Genomic DNA, 24,100 nt, shown 5'->3' with positions numbered 1-24,100 from the left:
GTTACATGCTTATGCATAAAAGAGGAGTCCATTATCTGTTGTCTATGTTGTCCCGGTATGGATGTCTAAGTTGAGAATAATCAATAGCGAGAAATTCAATGCGAGCTTTCTCCTTAGACCTTTGTACAGGCGGCATAGAGGTACCCCTTTGTGACACTTGGTTAAAACATGTGCATTGTGATGATCCGGTAGTCCAAGCTAATTAGGACAAGGTGCGGGCACTATTAGTATACTATGCATGAGGCTTGCAACTTGTAAGATATAATTTACATGATACATATGCTTTATTACTACCGTTGACAAAATTGTTTCATGTTTTCAAAATCAAAGCTCTAGCACAAATATAGCAATCGATGCTTTTCCTCTATGGAGGACCATTCTTTTACTTTCATTGTTGAGTCAGTTCACCTATTTCTCTCCACCTCAAGAAGCAAACACTTGTGTGAACTGTGCATTGATTCCTACATACTTGCATATTGCACTTATTATATTACTCTATGTTGACAATATCCATGAGATATACATGTTATGAGTTGAAAGCAACCGCTGAAACTTAATCTTCCTTTGTGTTGCTTCAATGCTTTTACTTTGAATTATTGCTTTATGAGTTAACTCTTATGCAAGACTTATTGATGCTTGTCTTGAAGTACTATTCATGAAAAGTCTTTGCTTTATGATTCACTTGTTTACTCATGTCATATACATTGTTTTGATCGCTGCATTCACTACATATGCTTTACAAATAGTATGATCAAGGTTATGATGGCATGTCACTCCATAAATTATCTTTGTTATCGTTTTACCTGCTCGGGACGAGCAGAACTAAGCTTGGGGATGCTGATACGTCTCCAACGTATCGATAATTTCTTATGTTCCATGCCACATTATTGATGTTATCTACATGTTTTATGCACACTTTATGTCATATTCGTGCATTTTCTGGAACTAACCTATTAACAAGATGCCGAAGTGCCGATTCTTTGTTTCTGCTGTTTTTGGTTTCAGAAATCCTAGTAACGAAATATTCTCGGAATTGGACGAAATCAACGCCCGGGGTCCTATTTTGCCACGAAGCTTCCGTAAGACCGAAGAGGAGACGAAGTGGGGCCACGAGGTGGCCACACCCTAGGCGGCGCGGCCCCCTTGGCCGCGCGGCCCTGTGGTGTGGGCCCCTCGTGCCGCCTCCTGACCTGCCCTTCCGCCTACTTAAAGCCTCCGTCGCGAAACCCCCAGGACCGAGAGCCACGATACGGAAAACCTTCCAGAGACGCCGCCGCCGCCAATCCCATCTCGGGGGATTCAGGAGATCGCCTCCGGCACCCTGCCGGAGAGGGGAATCATCTCCCGGAGGACTCTACGCCGCCATGGTCGCCTCCGGAGTGATGTGTGAGTAGTCTACCCCTGGACTATGGGTCCATAGCAGTAGCTAGATGGTTGTCTTCTCCCCATTGTGCTTAATTGTCGGATCTTGTGAGCTGCCTAACATGATCAAGATCATCTATCTGTAATTCTATATGTTGCGTTTGTTGGGATCCGATAAATAGAGAATACTTGTTATGTTGATTATCAAAGTTATGTCTATGTGTTGTTTATGATCTTGCATGCTCTCCGTTATTAGTAGATGCTCTGGTCAAGTTGATGCTAGTAACTCCAAGAGGGAGTATTTATGCTCGATAGTGGGTTCATGTCTCCGTGAATCTGGAGGGGTGACAAGAACCTCTAAGGTTATGGATGTGATGTTGCCACTAGGGATATAACATTGGTGCTATGTTCAAGGATGTAGTCACTGATTACATTACGCGCAATACTTAATGCAATTGTCTGTTGTTAGCAACTTAATACTGGAGGGGGTTCGGATGATAACCTGAAGGTGGACTTTTTAGGCATAGATGCATGCTGGATAGCGGTCTATGTACTTTGTCATAATGCCCAATTAAATCTCACTATACTCATCATAATATGTATGTGCATGGTCATGCCCTCTTTATTTGTCAATTGCCCAACTGTAATTTGTTCACCCAACATGCTGTTTATCTTATGGGAGAGACACCTCTAGTGAACTGTGGACCCCGGTCCAATTCTCTATACTGAAATACAATCTATTGCAATACTGTTCTACTGTTTTCTGCAAACAATCATCATCCACACTATACATCTAATCCTTTGTTACAGCAAGCCGGTGAGATTGACAACCTCACTGTTTCGTTGGGGCAAAGTACTTTGGTTGTGTTGTGCAGGTTCCACGTTGGCGCCGGAATCCCTGGTGTTGCGCCGCACTACATCCCGCCGCCATCAACCTTCAACGTGCTTCTTGGCTCCTACTGGTTCAATAAACCTTGGTTTCATACTGAGGGAAAACTTGCCGCTGTACGCATCACACCTTCCTCTTGGGGTTCCCAACGGACGCGTGCTGTACGCGTATCACCAATCAGGAGTGGTACGCTCCCTCGTTGATCTGCGAGGTTCAGTAGCTTCCTCGTTCGAAGTTTCATGATCATCATCATTTGCTTCCTCTCCTATCGGTGTAGGCTACACAGGAACATCTTCTGGCATTGCGCTACTCTGATCTATGAGAGAAGGTTCAATAACCTCGTCGAGTTACTTTCCTTCCAGTCACTTCTTTAGTGAGAAACTCCTTATCAAGAAAGGATCCATTCTTGGCAACAAAGATTTTGCCTTCGGATCTGTGATAGAAAGTGTACCCAATTGTTTCTTTAGGGTATCCTATGAAGACGCATTTCTCCGCTTTGGGTTCTAGCTTGTCAGGTTGTAACTTCTTTACATAAGCTTCGCAACCCCAAACTTTAAGGAACGACAGCTTAGGTTTCTTTCCAAACCATAATTCATACGGTGTCGTTTCAACGGATTTAGATGGTGCCCTATTTAAAGTGAATGCGGCTGTTGATACGTCTCCGACGTATCGATAATTTCTTATGTTCCATGCCACATTATTGATGTTATCTACATGTTTTATGCACACTTTATGTCATATTCGTGCATTTTCTGGAACTAACCTATTAACAAGATGCCGAAGTGCCGATTGTCGTTTTTCTGCTGTTTTTGGTTTCAGAAATCCTAGTAAGGAAATATTCTCGGAATTGGACGAAATCAACGCCCAGGGGCCTATTTTTCCACGAAGCTTCCAGAAGTCCGAAGACGAAACGAAGTGGGGCCACAGGGAGCCCAAACCCTAGGGCGGCGCGGCCCCCCCCTTGGCCGCGCCGCCCTGTCATCTGGGGCCCCTGTGCCCCCTCTTGACTTGCCCTTCCGCCTACTTAAAGCCTCCGTGACGAAACCCCCAGTACCGAGAGCCACGATACGGAAAACCTTCCAGAGACGCCGCCAACGCCGATCCCATCTCGGGGGATCCAGGAGATCGCCTCCGGCACCCTGCCGGAGAGGGGAATCATCTCCCGGAGGACTCTACGCCGCCATGGTCGCCTCCGGTGTGATGTGTGAGTAGTCTACCCCTGGACTATGGGTCCATAGCAGTAGCTAGATGGTTGTCTTCTCCCCATTGTGCTATCATTGTCGGATCTTGTGAGCTGCCTAACATGATCAAGATCATCTATCTGTAATTCTATATGTTGCGTTTGTTGGGATCCGATGAATAGAGAATACTTGTTATGTTGATTATCAAAGTTATATCTACGTGTTGTTTATGATCTTGCATGCTTTCCGTTACTAGTAGATGCTCTGGCCAAGTAGATGCTTGTAACTCCAAGAGGGAGTACTTATGCTCGATAGTGGGTTCATGCCTGCATTGACACCTGGGACAGTGAAGAAAGTTCTAAGGTTGTGTTGTGCTGTTGCCACTAGGGATAAAACATTGATGCTATGTCTAAGGATGTAGTTGTTGATTACATTACGCACCATACTTAATGCAATTGTCTGTTGTTTTGCAACTTAATACTGGAGGGGGTTCGGATGATAACCTGAAGGTGGACTTTTTAGGCATAGATGCAGTTGGATGGCGGTCTATGTACTTTGTCGTAATGCCCAATTAAATCTCACTATACTCATCATGATATGTATGTGCATGGTCATGCCCTCTTTATTTGTCAATTGCCCAACTGTAATTTGTTCACCCAACATGCTGTTTGTCTTATGGGAGAGACACCTCTAGTGAACTGTGGACCCCGGTCCAATTCTCTTTCTTGAAATACAATCTCTTTGCAATACTGTTCTACTGTTTTCTGCAAACAATCATCTGCCACACAATACGGTTAATCCTTTGTTACAGCAAGCCGGTGAGATTGACAACCTCACTGTTTCGTTGGGGCAAAGTACTTTGGTTGTGTTGTGCAGGTTCCACGTTGGCGTCGGAATCCCTGGTGTTGCGCCACACTACATCCCGCCGCCATCAACCTTCAACGTGCTTCTTGGCTCCTCCTGGTTCGATAAACCTTGGTTTCTTTCTGAGGGAAAACTTGCTGCTGTGTGCATCATACCTTCCTCTTGGGGTTCCCAACGAACGTGTGAGTTACACGCCATCAGCTGTCTCTAATGCATAACCCCAAAATTATATTGGCAAATCAGTAAGAGACATCATAGATCAAACCATATCCAAGAGAGTTCGATTACGACGTTCGGACACACCATTGCTCTGTGGTTTTCCCGGCGGTGTCAACTGTGAAAGTATTTCGCATTTCTTTAAATGCATGCCAAACTCATAACTCAGATACTCGCCTCCGCGATCAGAACGCAGAAACTTAATCTTCTTGTTACATTGATTTTCTACTTCAGTTTGGAATTCCTTAAACTTCTCGAAAGTTACGGATTTATGTTTCATAAAGTAAATATACCCATATCTACTCAGATCATCAGTGAAAGTTAGAACATAACGATAACCACCGCGCAATGCCACACTCATTGGTCTGCACACATCGGTATGTATGATTTCCAACAAGTCTGTAGCTCGCTCCATTGTACTAGAGAATGGAGTCTTAGTCATTTTTCCCATTAGACATGCTTCGCATCTATCAAGTGACTCAAAGTCAAGTGACTCAAGAAGTCCATCGGAATGGAGTTTCTTCATGCGCTTCACTCCAATATGACCAAGACGACAGTGCCACATATAAGTAGAATTATCATTCAATTTAATTCGCTTAGCATCAATGTTATGAACATGTGTATCACTACTATCGAGATTTAATAAGAATAAACCATTCATCTTAGGCGCATGACCATAAAGATATTATTCATATAAATAGAACAACCATTATTCTCTGACTTAAACGAATAACCGTCTTGCATTAAACAAGATCCAGATATAATGTTCATGCTCAACGCAGGCACCAAATAACAATTATTAAGGTTTAAAACTAATCCCGAAGGTATATGTAGAGGGAGCGTGCCGACGGCGATCACATCGACCTTGGATCCATTTCCAACGCGCATTATCACCTCATCCCTCGTCAGACTTCGTTTATTCCGCAGCTCCTGTTTCGAGTTACAAATGTGAGCAACCGAACCAGTATCAAATACCCAGGCACTACTACGAGAACCAGTAAGATAGACATCAATAACGTGTATATCAAATATACCTTTCTTCTTGATGAGGCCGTTCTTCAGATCAGCCAAGTATTTGGGGCAATTACTCTTCCAGTGCCCCTTCTCCTTGCAGTAATAGCACACGGTATCAGGCTTAGGGCCAGCCTTAGGCTTCTCAGGAGGCGCGGCAGCTTTCTTGCCGCCCTTCTTTAAGTTGCCCTTGTTGTTAGGCTTGCCCTGCTTCTTGAAACTGATGGTCTTGTTGACCATCAACACTTGATTCTCTTTCTTTATCTCAACCTCAGCAGATTTCAGCATGGAGAAGAGTTCAGGTAACTCTTTGTTCATGTTCTGCATATTGTAGTTCATCACGAAGTTCTTGTAACTAGGTGGCAGTGATTGGAGGACACGATGAATACCCAGCTGGTTAGGAATCACTATCCCCAAGTCACTGAGCTTCTTCGCATGCCCGGACATAGCGAGCACGTGCTCACTAACGGAGCTGCCCTCTTCCATCATACAGCCAAAGAAGTGTTTCGAAGCCTCATAGCTTTCCACGGCCGCATGAGTTTCAAAGATAGTTTTCAACTCATTGACCATCTCATAAGGGTTGTGGTGCTCAAATCGCTTTTGGAGCTCCGCCTCTAGGCTGCACAGGATGGCACACTGAACTTGAGAGTACCGAATAACCCGAGTCTCGTAAACATTCTTTTCGTCCTCGGATACTTCAGGTGGTGGTGGGGGACCTAGCGGTGCATCGAGCACATATTGCAGATTTCCACCATTGACGAAAATCCTCACATGATGGAACCAGTCGGTGAAGTTGCTACCATTGCTTTTAAGCTTTTCTTTCTCTAGGAACTGGTTAAAACTGATGGAGGGGGACGCCATGATCTACAACATATTTGCAAAGAGTTTAGACTAAGTTTATGATAAATTGAGTTAAATTTTAATTCTTAAATTAACTAGGTGAACTCCCACTCAAAACAACATCCCTCGCATTGTCTTAGTGATCACACGAACCAAATCCACTACACCAAGTCCGATCTTCACGAGAAAAGATGTAGCTTCAAAGGAGAACACTCAAAGTGTTCATCATATCATTCATATGACTCATGCTCTACCTTTCGGTATCCCGTGTTCCGAGACCATGTTTGTACATGCTAGGATCGTCAAGGCAACCTTAGTATCCGCGTGTGCAAATCTGGCTTGCACCCGTTGTATGCACATGTTGAATCTATCACACCCGATCATCACGTGATGCTTCGAAACGACAAGTCTTCGCAACAGTGCATACTAAGGATGAACACTTTATTATCTTGATATTTAGTGAGAGGGATCATCTTATAATGCTACCGTCGTGATCTAAGAAAAATAAGATGCATAAATGATTAACATCACATGCAATTCACAATGTGTGATATGATATGGCCTTTCTTCTTGTGCTTTTGATCTCCATTTCCAAAGCACGAACATGATCTCCATCATCACTAGCATGGCGTCAAGGTCAGTGGCGCCGCTTCATGGTTGTCCATCACTTATAGCTACTATAGCAACTACTTGAAATAAAGCTATTACATGATGAATAGACATGCATGTCTTTAACAAAAATTAAAAACAACCATTAGGCTCATGCCGGTTGCCATAATACAATAATGAACATCTCATACATAAAATATAATCATCATCACATGGCCATATCACATCACCAAACCCTGCAAAAACAATTTAGACGCCTCTAATTTGGTTTGCATATTTTACGTGGTTTAGGGTTTTCGAGTGAGATCCAATCTACATACGAACATGAAGCACAACGGTGATACTAGTGTTGTCAATAGAAAGAGCAAATTGAATCTTCACTATGGTGGGAGAGATAGACACCCGCAAAGCCACTTATGTAATACAAGTTGCATGTAAGCGTGGAGCAAGTCTCATGAGACGCGGTCATGTAAAGTTAGCCCAGGCCGCTTCATCCCACCATCCCGCAAGATGCAAAGTACACTAACTAAAAACAACAAAAGCATCACCGCCCACAAAACCATTGTGCTCTACTCGTGCAATAGATCTATGCATAGACACGGCTCTGATACCACTGAAGGGTTCGTAGCATGGAAAACAAAAAATTTCTACCGTGAACATGAACAAAAACCAAGATCCAATCTAGGAAGAAGCAAGATCTAATCTACCAAGATCTAAGCAACGAGAGGATTGCAAAACTAACCCTCGAAGATTCCAAAGCTTACGAGATTAGATCTCGTTGTTGATGTAGTCGATCGTCCGTGCTGCAATCCGGCAGCACTTCCGTACTCGGTCGTGCGTACGGTGTCGATGAAGCCCGTCCTCTCCCCGTTCCAGCGGGCAGCGGAGGTGTGGTAGATCTCCTCGGAATTCCATCAGCACGACGGCGTGGTGGTGGTGGTGGAGGAGAAAAGCTGCAGGGCTTCGCCAAGCCGGAACAACAATATGGTGGAGGGAGAGAGGGGGTGGCCAGGGTTTGATCAAGGGGGTGAAGTGGCCGGCCACCCCCTCCCCTCTTTATATAGGGGGCTGGGTCGGCTGGGGTGGCCCCCCTTTCCCATCTAGGGTTGGGGGCCGGCGGCCAAAGGGGGGGAAGAGGGAAATCTTCCCCCCCCCCCCCCCCCAAGTTGATCCCCCTAGGGTTTTGGGGAAACCCTAGGGGTTTGGCTGGCTAGGCCTTGGGGGGCATATGCCCCTGGCCCATTAGGCTAGGGAGCATCCCCTCGGCCCATGCTAGGCCTCCTAGGGTCGTGGGCCCACTAGTGGGACCCCGGAACCTTCTAGAACCTTCCCGGTCTTTCACCGGAAAAATCCCGAACTTTTCCGAAACCTAGAAATTAACTTCCCTTATATGAATCTTACTCTCCGGACCATTCCGGAACTCCTCGTGATGTCCTGGATCCCATCCGAGACTCCGAACAAACTTCGGTCTCCATCTCATATTCCGAATCTACTTATGCGACATCGAACCTTAAGCGCGTGACCCTACGGTTCGTGAACTATGCAGACATGGTCGAGACTCCTCTCCGAGCAATAACCAATAGCGGGATCTGGAGATTAATAATGGCTCCCACATATTCAATGATAACTTAGTGATCGATTAAACCATTTACATACGATACCGATTCCCTTTGTCACGCGATACTTTACTTGTCCGAGGTTCGATCATCGGTATCTCCATACCTTGTTCAACCTCGTTACCGACAAGTACTCTTTACTCGTACCGTGGTATGTCATCTCTTGTGAACCAGTCACATGCTTGCAAGCTAATTAGACAACATTCCACCGAGAGGGCCCATCGTATATCTATCCGTCATCGGGATGGACAAATCCCACTATTGATCCATATGCCTCAACTCACACTTTCCAAATATTTAATTCCACCTTTATAACCACCCATTTACGCAGTGGCGTTTGATGTAATCAAAGCATCCTTCCGGTGTAAGTGATTTACATGATCTTATGGTCGAAGGACTAGGTAACTATGTATCGAAAGCTTATAGCAAGTTGAACTTAATGACTTGATCTTATGCTTCGCTCATATGGGTGTGTGTCCATTATATCATTCAACCAATGACATAACCTTGTTATTAATAACATCCAATGTTCATGATCACGAAACTATAATCATCTATTAATCAACAAGCTAGTTATACAAGAGGCTTACTAGGGACTCCTTGTTGTTTACATAACACACATGTATCAATGTTTCGGTTAATACAATTATAGCATGGTATGCAAACATTTATCATAAACACAAAGATATTATAATAACCACTTTATTATTGCCTCTTGGGCATATCTCCAACAATTAACCCACCTGTTGTCCAAGTCAACCACTAAATTTCATGTAATTCATATTTCCTAACATAAGAACGTAGCAACAAGGGCAAGCCACACATACAAAAAGTCTGCGAGGAGGATGACACTACTGGTAAAGACCGTATGGCAAAAACACCACAAGAACGAATGTCCATTCACGCTACCACCAATCTTCCTTGGGGGAGCATGGGGAGGGAAACGTGAACCCAGACGATGGAAGAGCCGGATATAAACTATGTTGATGCATGCTCCTTATATGATCTCATATAGATGTATATGTCGTTTTTTTTGAAAGGGTGGCAAAGAAGAGATGGGAATAAACTATGTCGATGCATGCTCCTTATATGATCTCATATATATATATATATATATATATCGATGGATGTTGTGATGTATATGTATTTTTTTACAGGGTGGCAAAAGGTTTGCCACCATTCATTAATTAAGGAGAAGAGTCATAACACCAGTTTAAACAAGAACAAAGAAAGTCATATATGGATTACTCTCCCATCATTACAAAACTCAAATGCTTTGCCCCCTCGACGACCCAAAGCTTAGCCTCACTTTTAATGATCTCGATGAGAATAGTTGGTGGCATGGCTTTGTTGCTGAAGATCCTTGTGTTTCGCCCTTCCCAAATAGTCCAACTCACAAGCATGGTAAGAGAAGCCATAGCCTTCCGGTTTGGGTTCGCCTTGCACGCCATCGTAGTCCACCAATGTTTAATAGAGAAGTCTGCCGCCCAATCTTGAGTTCGAATAGAAGAGATGCCGAGCCACTCCTTCACCATTTCCCAAAGTCTTTTGGAGAAACGACAATGGGATAATAGGTGTGCCGTTGTTTCTTGAGTTTTTTTTACAAAGAGGACAAAGACCGCAGTTATTCCATCCTCTTTTCTCAAGCCGGTCGACCGTCCATAGCCTATTTTGGATCGCCAACCACACAAAGAATTTGATCTTTGGGGGCGCCCAAGGCTTCCAAACTAACTTGTTCATCTTTGTGAGGGTAGCGCTAAAGAAATGTGCATTGTAAGCTGAAGTCGTGGTGTATTCACCATTTGGCGCGAGGTTCCACAAGATGGACTCCTCTGCGTCTTCATGAAGGTGAATGCCATTGAGTTGTATCCAAAGCTGGATGTATAAATTGATGAATGTGAGGCACTGTCAAGGTGGTGTCCATTTTTTTTGAGAAGCATTGTTGTGCAAGGCTTGATTGATTTTTATTTTTTTCCTAGAGGAGGCCTCATGTATGAGAGGGGCAATGTATTTTGCCTTCCTTCCATTTAGCCAAGGGGAATCTCAAAAGGAGGTAATTTTCCCATTGCCAATGGCGATTGTTTTGGAGGCATAGAGTAGGTCTATTCGACCTCATTGCAAGGGGTGCCCATTCCAACCCAAAACTTTTTAGGGTCATTCGGTTTCTTTCTTTCTATTTTTATTTTCTTTTCTCTCTCTTTTTTCGTAGAGATCGTAACAGAACTGTTTGGTTTGTTTAATGAAAATCAGGGGAAGCTTCATATCTGAAAGAAAATTAATCAACTAAGGAGCAAGACTACATGAATGCTGCACTAAACTTCTGTACATGGATTGGATAAACTGTACATACATTGTATAGTATATAATCTGAAACTAATGTTTGACCACCAAAGCGATAGAAAAAGAATAATTCCACCGACCACACAACAGAATTCAAGTCAAGGCCATGCGTCATGGTTCTAGATCTCGTTGGTCTTCCCATGCCAATGGCTTTGCGACCACCGGCTCTTGCACCTTTTGATTTTCTCCGCGACTTCAGTCATAGTTGGTCTGTCATTCACATCAGCTTCGAGACAATGCATGGCGATCAGGCCAACCTCGCCGAGGCACTTCATGTCCTCCCCACTAGACAAAATCTCTGTATCATACATCTGTACAGTAGACCCGTCCGCGGAAGCCTTGACATAGTTCAGCGGAAGGCTTCTGTTCCCGTCATACCTAGCCTTCTTCCGGGTGATGAGCTCCAATAACACGATGCCGAAGCTGTACACGTCGCTCTTCTCCGTGAGAAGCCCGGTCTTCATGTATACGGGATCTATGTAGCTGCTATCCCCGACTACCCAGTCGGTGTGATCCTTTTCGATGGACATGAGTCTCGAAGTCCCAAAGTCCGACACCTTGGGCAGAAACTCATCGTCGAGGAGAATGTTGCCGGACTTCACGTCTCCATGCAGGATCTTCTGGCTCGCCTGCGAATGCATGTATGCGAGGGCATCCGCAGAGGATATGGCGATGTCGAGGCGTGCTTGCAATGAGAGAGGTTCTTTTCGTCCATTGTTGTTCTTGCCGTGGAGTACATCGTAGAGGCTCCCCCTCGGGACAAACTCATAAACTAACATAGGAACTTCTGTCTCTAGGCAACATCCCAAGAGTTGGACCACATACTTGTGGCTTATTTGTGCTTGGATTTGAATCTCATTCGCGAAGTCATTCTGGCGATCCTTGTTCATTGCGATGGAGCGTTTGACTGCGACTTGCACGTGCTCACTGGTAGTTCCCTTGTAGACCTCACCAAAGGCACCTCTTCCAATGATAGTTCTATAATTCTTGGTTATTTTGTCTAGCTCCTCCTTCCTGAAAATCTCGATCTTCATGCTTTCGAGTAATTGACCACCGTTTCTTTTGAAACGATCCCTAAGCCTTCTCTTCTCATGATGCATGAGTATGAATATTATTAGCACTGTTGATATGGAGATGGCACCGGTGGTTCCTGTGAACAAATATGTAGCATGTGAGTTAATGCCATTTTGTGCAAGCAGAAGAGGACAAACTCACTCTTAGTTCGTTAGTTACTCCAGACGAAAGTGGTAACTAGCTAGCAATACAATTATGAAAAAGTTCTCAACCAAAAGATATCTTCACCTTTGAAAACAATCCTGCAAGCCCCTTACACATATACTACATATTTATCTGTACAGTCTCTCATTAGGTGCTAATTTGCTGAAACAAGTTCTTAAATTAGGCTGTCCAAATAGTGTTGTAATGCCACAACAACATTTCCTCACAATCTCACTTCCTCTAAAAAAAAAGAACATTGCCTCACATCGACTACCAACTTCTCATGAACAAAAAGATTATCACAAAATTATTGATGTAGAGGTGTTTTGGAACATGAGAGCATATGCTCCCTCCATTTTTGAAATGCATCTTACACATATTTTCGATATCAAAAAAAATTAAAACAAAAATTCGCACGTATATATTCACGTGTTACGCGCTCACAAAGTTGTTTCATAAAAAAACGACTTATCATGTGACGTGTGTAAAAAGACAAAATGCAATGCTAAAATTAATGCTTTTCACAAGATAAAATTTCTCTTTTTTACATAGATCACACAATATATTAGTTTTTCATCAAACTTGATGAACACACATATATTATGGAGATGTACATGTTGAATTTTTTGTCAAAATTTTTGACACTTTGAAATATTTTTTTTGGTAGAAGGAGCATACGCACCCGAGAGCTGAATTGAATTTCCAAGTATATATTTTGAAATAAATTAAGCAGTATAGGTACACCACATGAACCTTACCTATCACTGCCATTGCCGCTGATGATAATATGCGTTCACAACCATGGTCACTTTTACCATCACCTCTTCGACCAAAATTGCATTTACACTCATAACCACCTTCTTTGTCATGACATGTCCCTCCACGACAAGAATAATTTGATAGCTTACATTCATTAATATCTAGAGAAGAAAAGTATGAAATAATCACACATATAAGACCATTGAAAGAAGACCGATAGACGAAAGAGACTAATAATTTATGTTACAAAATTACTTTTGCAAACTGTGAGTGACAATAAAAAGTTTGGAATAATTTTGACCATTATGGTGATACCTAAATTAAGTTATGCTGGTATAAACCAATTGATCTGATACCTTTTCTAAATAATGTGGCCTATCATGTGTTCTATGAAATACATATGGCTTATCAATAAAAGGACTCAAGTTTCGTAAAAGGAACATTTTTACGGATGACATACATACATCGTTATGTTTTACAAAATTTCGAGTTTTATACTCTTGACTTTCTTAATGGAATTAATAACGATATCATAATCTGATACAACTCTGATTTAAATATAAGTCTAATCATTCTTCTTCATATATATATATATATATATATATATATATATATGTGAATTTAGAGTATGAAGATGTACTTTCGGTTTTCATCTTAAATTGATTTGGTTTTCAATAGTATCAAATAATTTCATAATATATTTGAGGATTTTCAAAGTGAAAAAGTTCATGGCATTCTCGTTCTAGGTCCATGAATAATTAAGAAAACAATATTTCCTTTGCGAGAACAATATGTCAGTGAGTGTTGTTTCCTGCCAAAATCAATTAGTATGTGGAAGTAGACTAACTTGTGCAGCCGTTTTCTTCGTAGGGAGTACCGTCATATCCATCATTGCATCGACAAAAATATCCTGGGCCATTGCTGGCATTAACGCAGCGGCTGTGGGCACTAATGCAGGCTCCATAGTTGTTGCCATCGTCTGGTGGCGACGGACAATTTCCGTTCCTAATAGCCCAGTCAAGAACAAGCGGGACGACCATGCCCTCGCCACATTTTTTGGCAAAATTGCTACCGACAAGGTCTGTTTTATTAAAATTGTACCTGTTTGACCGATCCACTGTTAGCACGGATCATAATAATTATAATAATGAAAATTTGGCATATAAAGCTAGATTACAAACTAAGTCTTTGTAAATAGCTTTTTAGTAGTAAAGTATCAAACACGAGAGGACTGACTTTTGTAAGCATTAATTACCCAACCCTACAAATTTACAATATCATTAATCATTTTATTTGATTTTCCATTCACTTTGATATACTATTACTTTCAATTTAAACCTTGCTATCACACCTAGCTTTTCCCCAATGTGCTCAATATTCATCCAGTGTGCTTACTATTTACATTGATGCCCATGAGTGGCATTTAAAATCATGATTATTCCGGACCTCAATGAAACATCAATAATATTTTTGATTTTTGGTATTAGTAGAAATTATTTGATTTAATTTTGGAGAATTGTGATATAATTTTTCTTGAACTTAGGAGAAGGATGAGAGGTAGCTATTACAGTTCACACAAAAATTTGGAGATTTAATCAAAATTCTGTTGAAGATTTGAATCATGTTTAGGAGATGTTCGCGGTTCTATATACTACAACAATAAGGCAAGAAGACATGTGGTTGATTCCCCCACAGAATAACAACATATGATTAAACAAAGAAATATTGTATAACGGTCAAAATGAACACACAACGTTTTGGTTCCTTGTCTTTAGGTAGGCTAAAATTTAATAATCTATATGGAGATTTAAAATATTGAAAGTTAACTAAAAATTCCACTGGATTGGTTGCACTGTTCAAAACAAATGGTGAATAATAGGTATTCTACGCCTACCCGATGTTTACGTTATTGCACCATATTTTTAAGACATATAAAATTGTTCTTATGAAGCGAAGAAGAATGTAAGGAAATGAATATTGTACATCCAATTTTTGTTTATATGCCATAAAATTGCAAACATAAAAAACTCATAGATGTAATTTCTGTGAGTTTATGTTGTTATGACTTATATCATGTATTTCCTATGCCCAATTTTGTGTTATGAATTAAAATGAATGTAACTATTTGTTTGTCAAATGCAAATTCTAAATTTAACAACTTAAGTAAAATATAATGTAAATATTTATAAAAAAATGTTATCCATCTCCCAAGATGCGTAATAATTTATTTTACGTTGGGCCTTCTTATTATGTGTTACTTCAATTGATATATAAAGAGTTACGCTCAACTTGACTCGCAACAAAAATAATTGGCTTGCGAAACACAAGATACATGTAAAACCACAAAACTTGTGTAGTTATGTATATTTTACAACAAAGTTTTATGTTTGCATTTTTTTCGTGAAGTAAACATAATTTTCTTTTGGTACACATTTTCCTTAATTTTCAAGTAAGATAAATTACGTGACTTAAACATTTGGTTCATTGACCTAAAAATAGAGGGGAGATGGTATAGTTACCATTATCTTCATGCTGGGTGTTGTATGTGTTCTAAGGAACTCTAAAGTTGGTTGAAAATTTATTCTTTAGGCTGCAAAAAACCCTATTTCGTTCTAGATATTTTTCTTTTGTGTGTGTGTAAATCACAGTTAGAAAAATCTGTGCTGAAATTATTGCACATACACATATTACACACATATATACATTTGTTTTCAGAGTTTTTGATATTTCATTTAAGTTTTCCATTATTTTGTACACCGGGTTCCATGGATCTCGAGAGCTCTTTCCACTTGTCATGAAAAAACGAAAACATTTTCCTATATGCATGTGAAAGGATCGATGGGAGAGAAAACAACCTTATTATCTTGTTCCTTTCTCCTCCAATGCGACAGAAACATTACATGACAACTCCAAGAAAAGGCAACGAAGATGTCCTAAGACTTGTAAGTTCAAACTAAATGCACGCCTCCTAGAAAAATCTCTAAGAAGAGAAGAAGACTAAGAAGTAAACTGTACGTACCAGCCTTTCTGGGCAACGAATGCATATTGGCATATGTTGTTCGGCACAGTGTTGTTGGCCTTCTCATCCTGGTTCCAGCGTGATGATACATGGGTGAGGCCGGCAGCTATAGAGGTTTGGCAGCAGCCTTGGCCACTGCACGGAGCACCATCTTTGGTGGTATCGTTCAGGTTGACGCTGGTGCAAGTCGTGATGCAGCCCGTGAGGTAGTGGTCGGTGGAGTCGGTGGAGTCGGTGGTTCGGCCCCTGAGCCTGGCCACCAAACTGCAGCCGATGGCCGTGAAAACGTTCTCCTCCTGGGAGATAAGGAACGGGCCACCGGTCAAGTTGAAGTTCATGTCCTGTGTCCGTGGGTTGGCACCGGCCGGCGCGACGCACTTGTATGTTAATATGAGGTAGGCGACCATCTGCGCCGGCTCCAACGTTATGTTGTCGACTCTGATGTTGCCCCTGAGCAGTACCCCCTCCTTGCAATCGAGGCGGAAGTTGGGCAGCGAACAGCCGGTGCCGATGCCGAACGGGTAGGGAACTGTTACGTTCCCACACTTGTCGGGGCAGTTGCGCCGCGAGGCCGCCGCCGCTGTCGGCGGCGAGGCGCCGGACAGGACGGTGGCGAGGAGCGCCATGTAGAGCATAGCTCGGAAGAATATAGCTTGAGTCATGGAAACTTGCTTTGGTTTGCCGCTAATGGCTGGCTGACTCTTCCCTAAGCTCCATTCTTCTAGTGTACTATATAGTCCATAGGCCTATGCAGCATACATGTAAGTTCAATCAGTTCCCAACAGTCGGCAACACAAATTTTGTAATGAGCTCGCGTGCCCGTTCCCCTTGCCCTCCACATATATAAACTCTTGGTCCCCGCAAACACAAAACGTTAGTACTCCATATTCGTTTGGCAGCAGTTTCTCGGGTATACGAATCGATTACCGCTGTCATCCCGTATCAACTATAGAATCTCGAATTGGACACTTCCTGTGTCGCTCTCGTCGGTGACATAAACCCATATTCGTTTCTAACTCACAAGTTAGTAGCAGTTGGGTGTACATATTCAACGGTCGGTACGTCAGTTGTTGCATCGATGTAAGCTCAATAACCATATCATACTATACGGCTTGTTGTTTTCAGATCAGATCACCACAAAATGTCAATGAGATGATCAGTGGATGTATTATGTACCATGAGCTGTCGTCTGCCCCAAAAGTGATTAAAATCAGTGATCTCGCATCCCTCGCCAGATTACAACATATCCTTTCCATAACAATCCATATTTAGTTGTCTTTGGTTCTCCTTCCGGAGACATCCCACATAATTGGAACGATACAAAAAATAAATAGCATGGCCCCTAGCCCCCTAGGCAAAGATGGTACACACAAAAAATAACTCACATTTAGTTATATTAATTGGTTGTTTCGACGATTTTAATCCCAACAACGAGCTGTCTAATACAATTAGAGGGTTAAGTGAGTTAACATAGAATAAGTGAGCATGGCAAATATCTTAGGGTGAAAAAAATTGTATATATTTTCAACAATTTATTATACTTATGGTTGAATACAATTTCATTAATATAATGGCTAACTTGAGTTTGTTAAGCATCAAAAAAGTACTTTAACCATGCCATAACCATTTACCACAATTAATCAGTTGTAGTTTTGTTAACATATCCATTGTGGCTCTTGAGGCCAACAACCTTGCTCTTGAGGCAAACGAGCTCATAAAAAAGGTTTGAAATACAGAAAAGGCACCGGTTTCTTACTATAGCAAAAACATTATCTGCAATATGGGGAGACAATTTTTCTCCTTTCCTTCAACTTTAACTAGTTTGATGGTTTGCGGAAAGCCTTGAAAGAGGAGCAACACTTCCTTGGTGATAGTCATGATGTAATTGTGCTCAGGGATTACGATGCCAAGAAGACGGTGGAGAAACTTGTATTCTTGCATCCCAATATGGACCCATGTCAATGGTAGCCCGTTTGGAACGATGAACCTAGAAGTTAATGAGTTGATTAGGGATAAATTGATATGTTCCATGATGTAGAAGTGTGTGAAAAATGCACAGCAGCAGGAAGTTAATGACGAAATGAACAGTACCTGGAGAAGTATGATTTACCCAAGTGTTGCCACCTATGTGGCGTCATTGGTCATATTAACAAGGATTGCAAATGAAGCGGATGTCGACCGAAGGAAAAAAGAAAAGGATTTTGGGAATCGACTTTGTTTTGTTCCACCTCGCAGAACCTGAAGATGAGACGAGGCCTATCCGTGATGAGAACTGGCTAGAGACAACCGATCGTCGAAGCACATTGACAAGGATGACCAGAGCAAGGAGAAAACCAGCCTAGATTTTTCTTGCTTGTGTTGTTTGATAAGCAGAAGTCCATATTCTCACGCTCGAAAGGCAAATTACAAAATACAGTCTGCCTACGGTTGCTAGGCCCACTGAAGCCTCTTTAGCCTTCGGCCATTGTCTTGCCCGGTAACTAGTGCCAGACGGCGGAGGGAACTAGGTAAGGATAAGTGAGAGCCCAAGAAGAAACCACCAGTTTTGGCGCCTAATGAGAAGTCCGAGAAGCAACGGAACCAGCCTAGCGTAGCTAGAGAATACAAATCCTCGATAAGACTGATTTTGGGATAGTTAACAAGGCAAGATTAAGGTCCAACCGAAAGATGTTTTTGGCCTCGCATAGTCCCACTTTTAGGGGTGTAAACAGACATGATAGTTTCCGCACCATATTCACATCCGAATCCGTTCTAGAGAATCCATATCCGGTTTGAAGAGATCTGACGAATAACCATATCCGATTTAGAACTTCACACCGGATACGGTATAAGATATGATATAAAAAATACCATTCGGATATCTGTATCCGAGAAGTATTTGAGATTATCCGGTGGTTTTTATCTGAATAATCCGATTTTCATCCGAAATATCAAAGCTAATAGAGTATATTTAGTAGATAGTGAGTTGACAGAGTTACTCACTTGCACAATCACTCTAAAGAATATGAAGTCCGAACTTCTTATGATACTCAACTATTAAAGCATGATGAGTTTGTATTATCCTTGCTCTTGTGTTTGCCTTATTGATTCCATACGAATCTACATTATTTTATATTTATTTATATCATCATATTATATTATTTTTAATTGTATGGTGTTTTGACCTAACCATATCCGATTAGTTTTGTTTTCGTCCCAATCTGCTCCATTCTGTTCCAAACCTGTGGTCTCGTATATCTGCGTCTGAATCCGCAACTGATCTATTGAGAAAATATGGTATAGGATATGGTAAAGACAAATCCAATCCAATCTGTTTATACCCCTACAGTTTATCGGCTTTGAAATCGAACCAAATAAACCTTTTTTTTCTCAGAACATCTGGAGTGTTACACATGTCTTTTCATACATTAAGGTGTAAAGATGAAGCGGAGTATCTGCATACCCTGGCCTCCGTGTACACACGTCCCTCTCTGCAGTAGTACCCTTGCACCGGGCTGCAGTGCCTGTCCTCGGAGCACACGCACTGCCCGTCCAGCGCGCACCCGTCGCCGTCGCCGGCGCTAAGGCCATTGCCTACAACCTCGTCGGACCACGGGCTATCGAACAACCCTCGTGGGTCCAGCTGCCGCTTCGCCGCGACGAACCTTGCCCATCCCGGGTACTTCCCCTGCACGCCACGGAATGCCACCATCCTGTTCTTGGCCCAGTGCGGGCGCGCGCCGTGCTTGACGAACGCCATCTGCTCCACCTCCTCCCACACGTCCTGGTCCAGCCGCGCCGCCGCCGGGTCCGACGCGCGGTAGTAGTTGAAGTCCACCACCACGGAGTCCTCTGGCTGCCCTAGAAACGCCTCCGACCGCTTCACGAACCGGACCAGGAGGCCGTTGTAGACGTCCACGCCGCACATGTGGTCCGCGCCGACGAGGTCCCGGAGCCGCTTCACGTCGAGGATGAAGGACCGGAACCGCGCCGGGGAGAAGACGGCCGTGCTCTCGTAGAAGAAGAGGCCCTTATACCTGGGGTCCCACGCGCACGCGGCGAGCAGGTTGTACGCCGGCGAGTGTGCGCAGGAGCCCGACGTTTGCATCTTCCCCTGGAACCCCACGACGGGATAGCCGGTGAACAACTGGGCGTGTTGGCTGTTGCGCAGCCCGCTGCCGATGAGCCGCTTCGCCGCGATCTCCGACTTGGCCATCGTGCACTTGCCCTCGGCATTCCTCGACTTCTCCAGTGAAGTTTCGAGTGCTCTTATCCCCGCGGAAACGGCGATGAGTGTGGACTGGAAGCCGATGAAGTCATTGGCGCCGTCGCCCGTGGCGTTGAGTGGCGCGCGGTCGTCGATCCTGTACACCGCCTGGTGCTGGGACGGGTACCACGCGATGTCGGCGAACTCGTGGCGCGCGGCGTGATCAGCGAAGTCGTCCTGGAACGTGGAGTCGTCTCTGTAATCGTAGGTGATGCTTCTCTTGAACCGCGGCTCTAGCGCCAGTGTCACCTGAACAAACCCATCCGCCATTTGCAATCAGTTGTAAACCGGACATCAGTAAAGTAAAAAAAAAAACTTTCAACTTAACTAAGCATTTCGAAACAATATAATACCCCCTCCTTAACTTTGATTTTTCTAGATTCCCATATATCTAGACACGTTTTACCGTTTAGATATATGCAAATCTAGATAAATCTGAATTACTCCTTTCTAGACAAAGAAGTAATTAAAATTTATCTTAGATTTTACTGAGTGGAGATAAAATGGATACTGAAGATAAGAAGTGCCGTTAGACTTCAGGTCATCCGTTCTCGAAAAATGTACTCCTTCGTTCACTAAGACCTTTTGTAGATGCATGTATTTGTAGTGTGTAGATTTATTTGTTTTGGTAGAAAAAGATCGGTATCTAGTTTATTTTAAAATATCTAAAAGTCATACAATAATGAGCAGTATGATAGAACACTCTTAGTCGCAACAGTAACTATGTGTGGACTAGCTAGCCATTTTCTTACTTAGAGTAGCTTATTCATGCTATGCTTTTTTCAGAAGGTATAGGATTTTTGGGACAACCTAAACGTCAAGCGACTGCAAACTGATGAAAGCGCAGTCGATTCCTTCCCCCAATTCCGGTTCATTCCAGCACAACTTGCCTACGACTTATAAAATGGACGTGGCTAGTTTTGAACTTTTGATTAACTTCGAATTAACTTAATTCTAGATCATCTGACCTTTAATATGTTTCATGTGCAACCGGGAAAAAAGATGTGCAATTACGTCCCATGTGTAATTTCCACGTGTATGAATTACAAAGCAAATCTAGCGGTCCTAAAGTCAACCTATAACTAATCTGATTCTCAATCGACCTATAACTAGCAAAAAGTTACAAACTTGATGCAGTCGCTTAAGTTTTTGAGAAACTATTTATTTGTGAGATTCCCTACACATGGAAAGGAACATCATCCAAATCATTTGCATCAGCCGTGTAAGCAAAGTTTTATTTGTTTGGCATTACGTGGAAAGCCATGTTGGTCAACAGGGTTGATGTTTATTCAACCCAGACTAACATATATATTAATATAGCAAGATGTATGTACATAGGACGCTAGCTTCGTCCTTTACCAAAAGAGAGAGGGGAAACTACCTGCACTAGCAACTAGCATGCTAGAACGTGATTCTTAAAAAAGAAAAAGAAAAAGAAAATGCTAGAACGTGGTGGCAAGGTAAAGATGTTTCAGGAAACATAGTTAGGTATGCTGATGTATACACATGCATGATAAAATATGTAAAAGTAATCACAAGACAACTAATTTTCTACTTTGAGTCAAAATACAAAGGAACAAAATTGTTTGGAAAAACCATACACATTCCGCTATGGCAGCATGTACTACTCCCTCCATCCCAAGAAGCTTAATTTCTATTAGGTTTTGGGACACTTTTGATTCATAGGAAACAGAAACTATAGAAATAGTAAACATATAGAATTGAGATGTCCTGTCTACTTAAATCTTATGTGGAGATAATTGTTTCTTTAATAGTTTTTTTAGGGGGAATTGATGTGAAGCAATTTTTCATGAGGTCTGACCTAGTGCTAGTCTCCTTTAAAATATACATTACATGATTCCAAAAGAATTAGTTCTTATGCGATATGTCCCATGAATCAAACAACTTCCATATGAAAAAATCAATATGATCTCAATCCCAGGCAAATCTTTTGAAAATCCCGTGAGTAGCTCTGGAAAGGACAAATATTTGGCTAACAGTATGTGGCTAAATCGATGTAATTAGATCATACTCCAAAATACTATACGAGTTCCGAAATGTAAGCCTCTTTAGAAAGCTAGCCTCTCGTGTGTAATTTATAAATTGCATTTTTCACAGTTAAATTTTGGGTCAAAGTTAGAGTCAAATTTTGCGCGGGCTAAGCTATAGCACAACCTATTTTATTTGGGAAGTATATGGAGTATTAACAACTACTGTAAATGTCAAACCAGCGGGAAAGCATAATGATTCCAGCGCACACGAAAAGTCTGAACTGCGGTGCACGCTCGAGCTGATGATTTGCATATACTGTACTAACCTTGGAGACGACGCCGAGCAGGCCGAGGGAGACGAGCGCGGCGGGGAAGAGCGCGTCACCTTTGGCGAGCGGCAGGACCCTGGCCCAGCCCTGGTTCAGCCCGGCGGGCACGACAATGGTGAGGCCCACGACGTGGTCGTGGACGGCGCCGCCCCGGCCCCACCACGAGCTGCCGTGGGAGCCCGTGCTGATGACCCCGGCGACGCTGACCCCCTCCCAGTACGGCGACGCCGGCAGGCTCAGCCCGGCGGCCTCGGCCGCGTCGATCACGGCCCGGAGCGGCGCGCCGGCGTCCGCGGTCACCGTCCTTGCCGCCGCGTCCACCGCCACGCCGGCGTACCTCGCCGTGCTTATCAGCAGGGTGCTGGTGTTGTTCGCGCCGATCCCGCCGCCGGGGCAGGCCAGCTTGGGGATGGTGTGCGCGAAGCCGCTGACGGCCTTGACCCGCAGGCCGCCGGCGCTGGCGCGCGCGACGGCGGCCACGAGTTCTTGCTCGGACGCCGGGTAGGCCACGGCCGCCACGGGGCAGTCCGCGCGGTCGCTGGACCAGGCGGCGTAGGCGTTGGTGAGCACGCAGCCGCCGCCCGATCCGCCGCAGCGCACCGGCGGCCGCGGTGGCACGGACAGCGCCGCCGGGGCCAGGGAGCAGAGCGCCAGCAGGAGGAGAAGTGTACCGGCGGCCATCATTGTTTTGTCCGCGCCGTGCGCGATCGGGCTCTGTCTTTTTTGCTTTGCTGGTGTATAGTCGGTGGTGGGGGAGCACAGCACGGACGTCGCGGCGCTGTTAGTGTAGTGCTGCGCTGGAAGCTCCTCTTTGTTTGGCTGGAAAGGCTCGTGGGAATTTTGGCTTAAAAGGATTCCTCACTCGTGAATGATTATGGTTTTTGTAACACCAAAGTTGACGTACAAGCATGTTCATCCACACGGGCTATTTTGGAGCAGTATTTTAGTCACAATTGTGTGGCACCAAAGCTCAGATTGGGTGTGCAGTATTTTATTCACACTGTAAACTGTTTACCCGTTGATACTACTCCTTCCGTCTATAAATAAATGTTTAAATTTATCTAAATTTAAATGTATCTATATAAATCTTAGACGTCGTCTATTTATAGACACAGGTAGTACTAATCTACTTGTCAAAAAGTAAACCATATTTCGATTACAACTGTAACATTCTCCCCCTTGTAAGGGGATTTACAAAATGCACACGATCAATCAGAGCCGATGATATAGACTATTTTAGAACAGTATTTTATTCAAAGTCGTTGTCCCACCAAAGCTCAGATTTGGCGTGCAGTATTTTATTCACATTTGTAAGCTGTTTACGCCTATATATATAATTTACTTGGCACGAAAGAAACCGTTCGATTACAGCTGTAACATTCTTCCCTTGCAAGGGGAATTTTATGATGCACACAATCAATAAGAGCCCATAATGTAGACTTTGTGGTGCACGAACAAGGAAACAAATAAGTTTGATCATAGATTCATAGCACAATCGTTTATCACTGTGGAAAGATATCAAAAGTGGAATTATGGTAATTAATATTGTCCATATTTTCCTAATCCGAAGGCGGTATGCATTGGGTAGGATACTGTTAAACATCGTAATC

The 24,100-nt window shown here is 43.1% G+C and overlaps 2 protein-coding genes across 2 annotated transcripts; both read right to left on the bottom strand.

Moving 5' to 3' along the window:
• Positions 1-10,960: 10,960 nt before the first annotated feature.
• On the bottom strand, positions 10,961-16,586 carry LOC127331153 (wall-associated receptor kinase 2-like). The gene is made up of 4 exons (XM_071825857.1): positions 15,925-16,586; positions 13,753-14,006; positions 12,905-13,066; positions 10,961-12,138 (listed from the first exon to the last, which is right to left on the bottom strand). Exons 1-4 carry the CDS (start codon positions 16,584-16,586, stop codon positions 11,048-11,050), a joined length of 2,169 nt encoding a protein of 722 aa, XP_071681958.1. The 3' UTR covers positions 10,961-11,047.
• A 2,656-nt stretch (positions 16,587-19,242) lies between these two features.
• Positions 19,243-23,343, bottom strand: LOC127331152 (L-gulonolactone oxidase 3). The gene is made up of 2 exons (XM_051357212.2): positions 22,488-23,343; positions 19,243-20,419 (listed from the first exon to the last, which is right to left on the bottom strand). Exons 1-2 carry the CDS (start codon positions 23,172-23,174, stop codon positions 19,325-19,327), a joined length of 1,782 nt encoding a protein of 593 aa, XP_051213172.1. The 5' UTR covers positions 23,175-23,343; the 3' UTR covers positions 19,243-19,324.
• Positions 23,344-24,100: the final 757 nt, after the last annotated feature.

The sequence above is a fragment of the Lolium perenne genome, chromosome 2 (assembly GCF_019359855.2).
Source record: "Lolium perenne isolate Kyuss_39 chromosome 2, Kyuss_2.0, whole genome shotgun sequence".
Taxonomy (NCBI): domain Eukaryota; kingdom Viridiplantae; phylum Streptophyta; class Magnoliopsida; order Poales; family Poaceae; genus Lolium; species Lolium perenne.
This window is presented reverse-complemented; position numbering and strand designations above follow the sequence as displayed.

Coding starts and splice junctions, on each gene's coding strand:
- LOC127331153 (XM_071825857.1), bottom strand. CDS start 16,586: ATGACTCAAGCTATATTCTTCCGAGCTATGCTCTACATGGCGCTCCTC. Junction 13,067..13,752: donor CGAAGAAAACGGCTGCACAA/GTTAGTCTACTT, acceptor TTTCTTCTCTAG/ATATTAATGAATGTAAGCTA. Junction 12,139..12,904: donor AGCGGCAATGGCAGTGATAG/GTAAGGTTCATG, acceptor ACTAAGAGTGAG/TTTGTCCTCTTCTGCTTGCA.
- LOC127331152 (XM_051357212.2), bottom strand. CDS start 23,174: ATGATGGCCGCCGGTACACTTCTCCTCCTGCTGGCGCTCTGCTCCCTG. Junction 20,420..22,487: donor TGCTCGGCGTCGTCTCCAAG/GTTAGTACAGTA, acceptor GGGTTTGTTCAG/GTGACACTGGCGCTAGAGCC.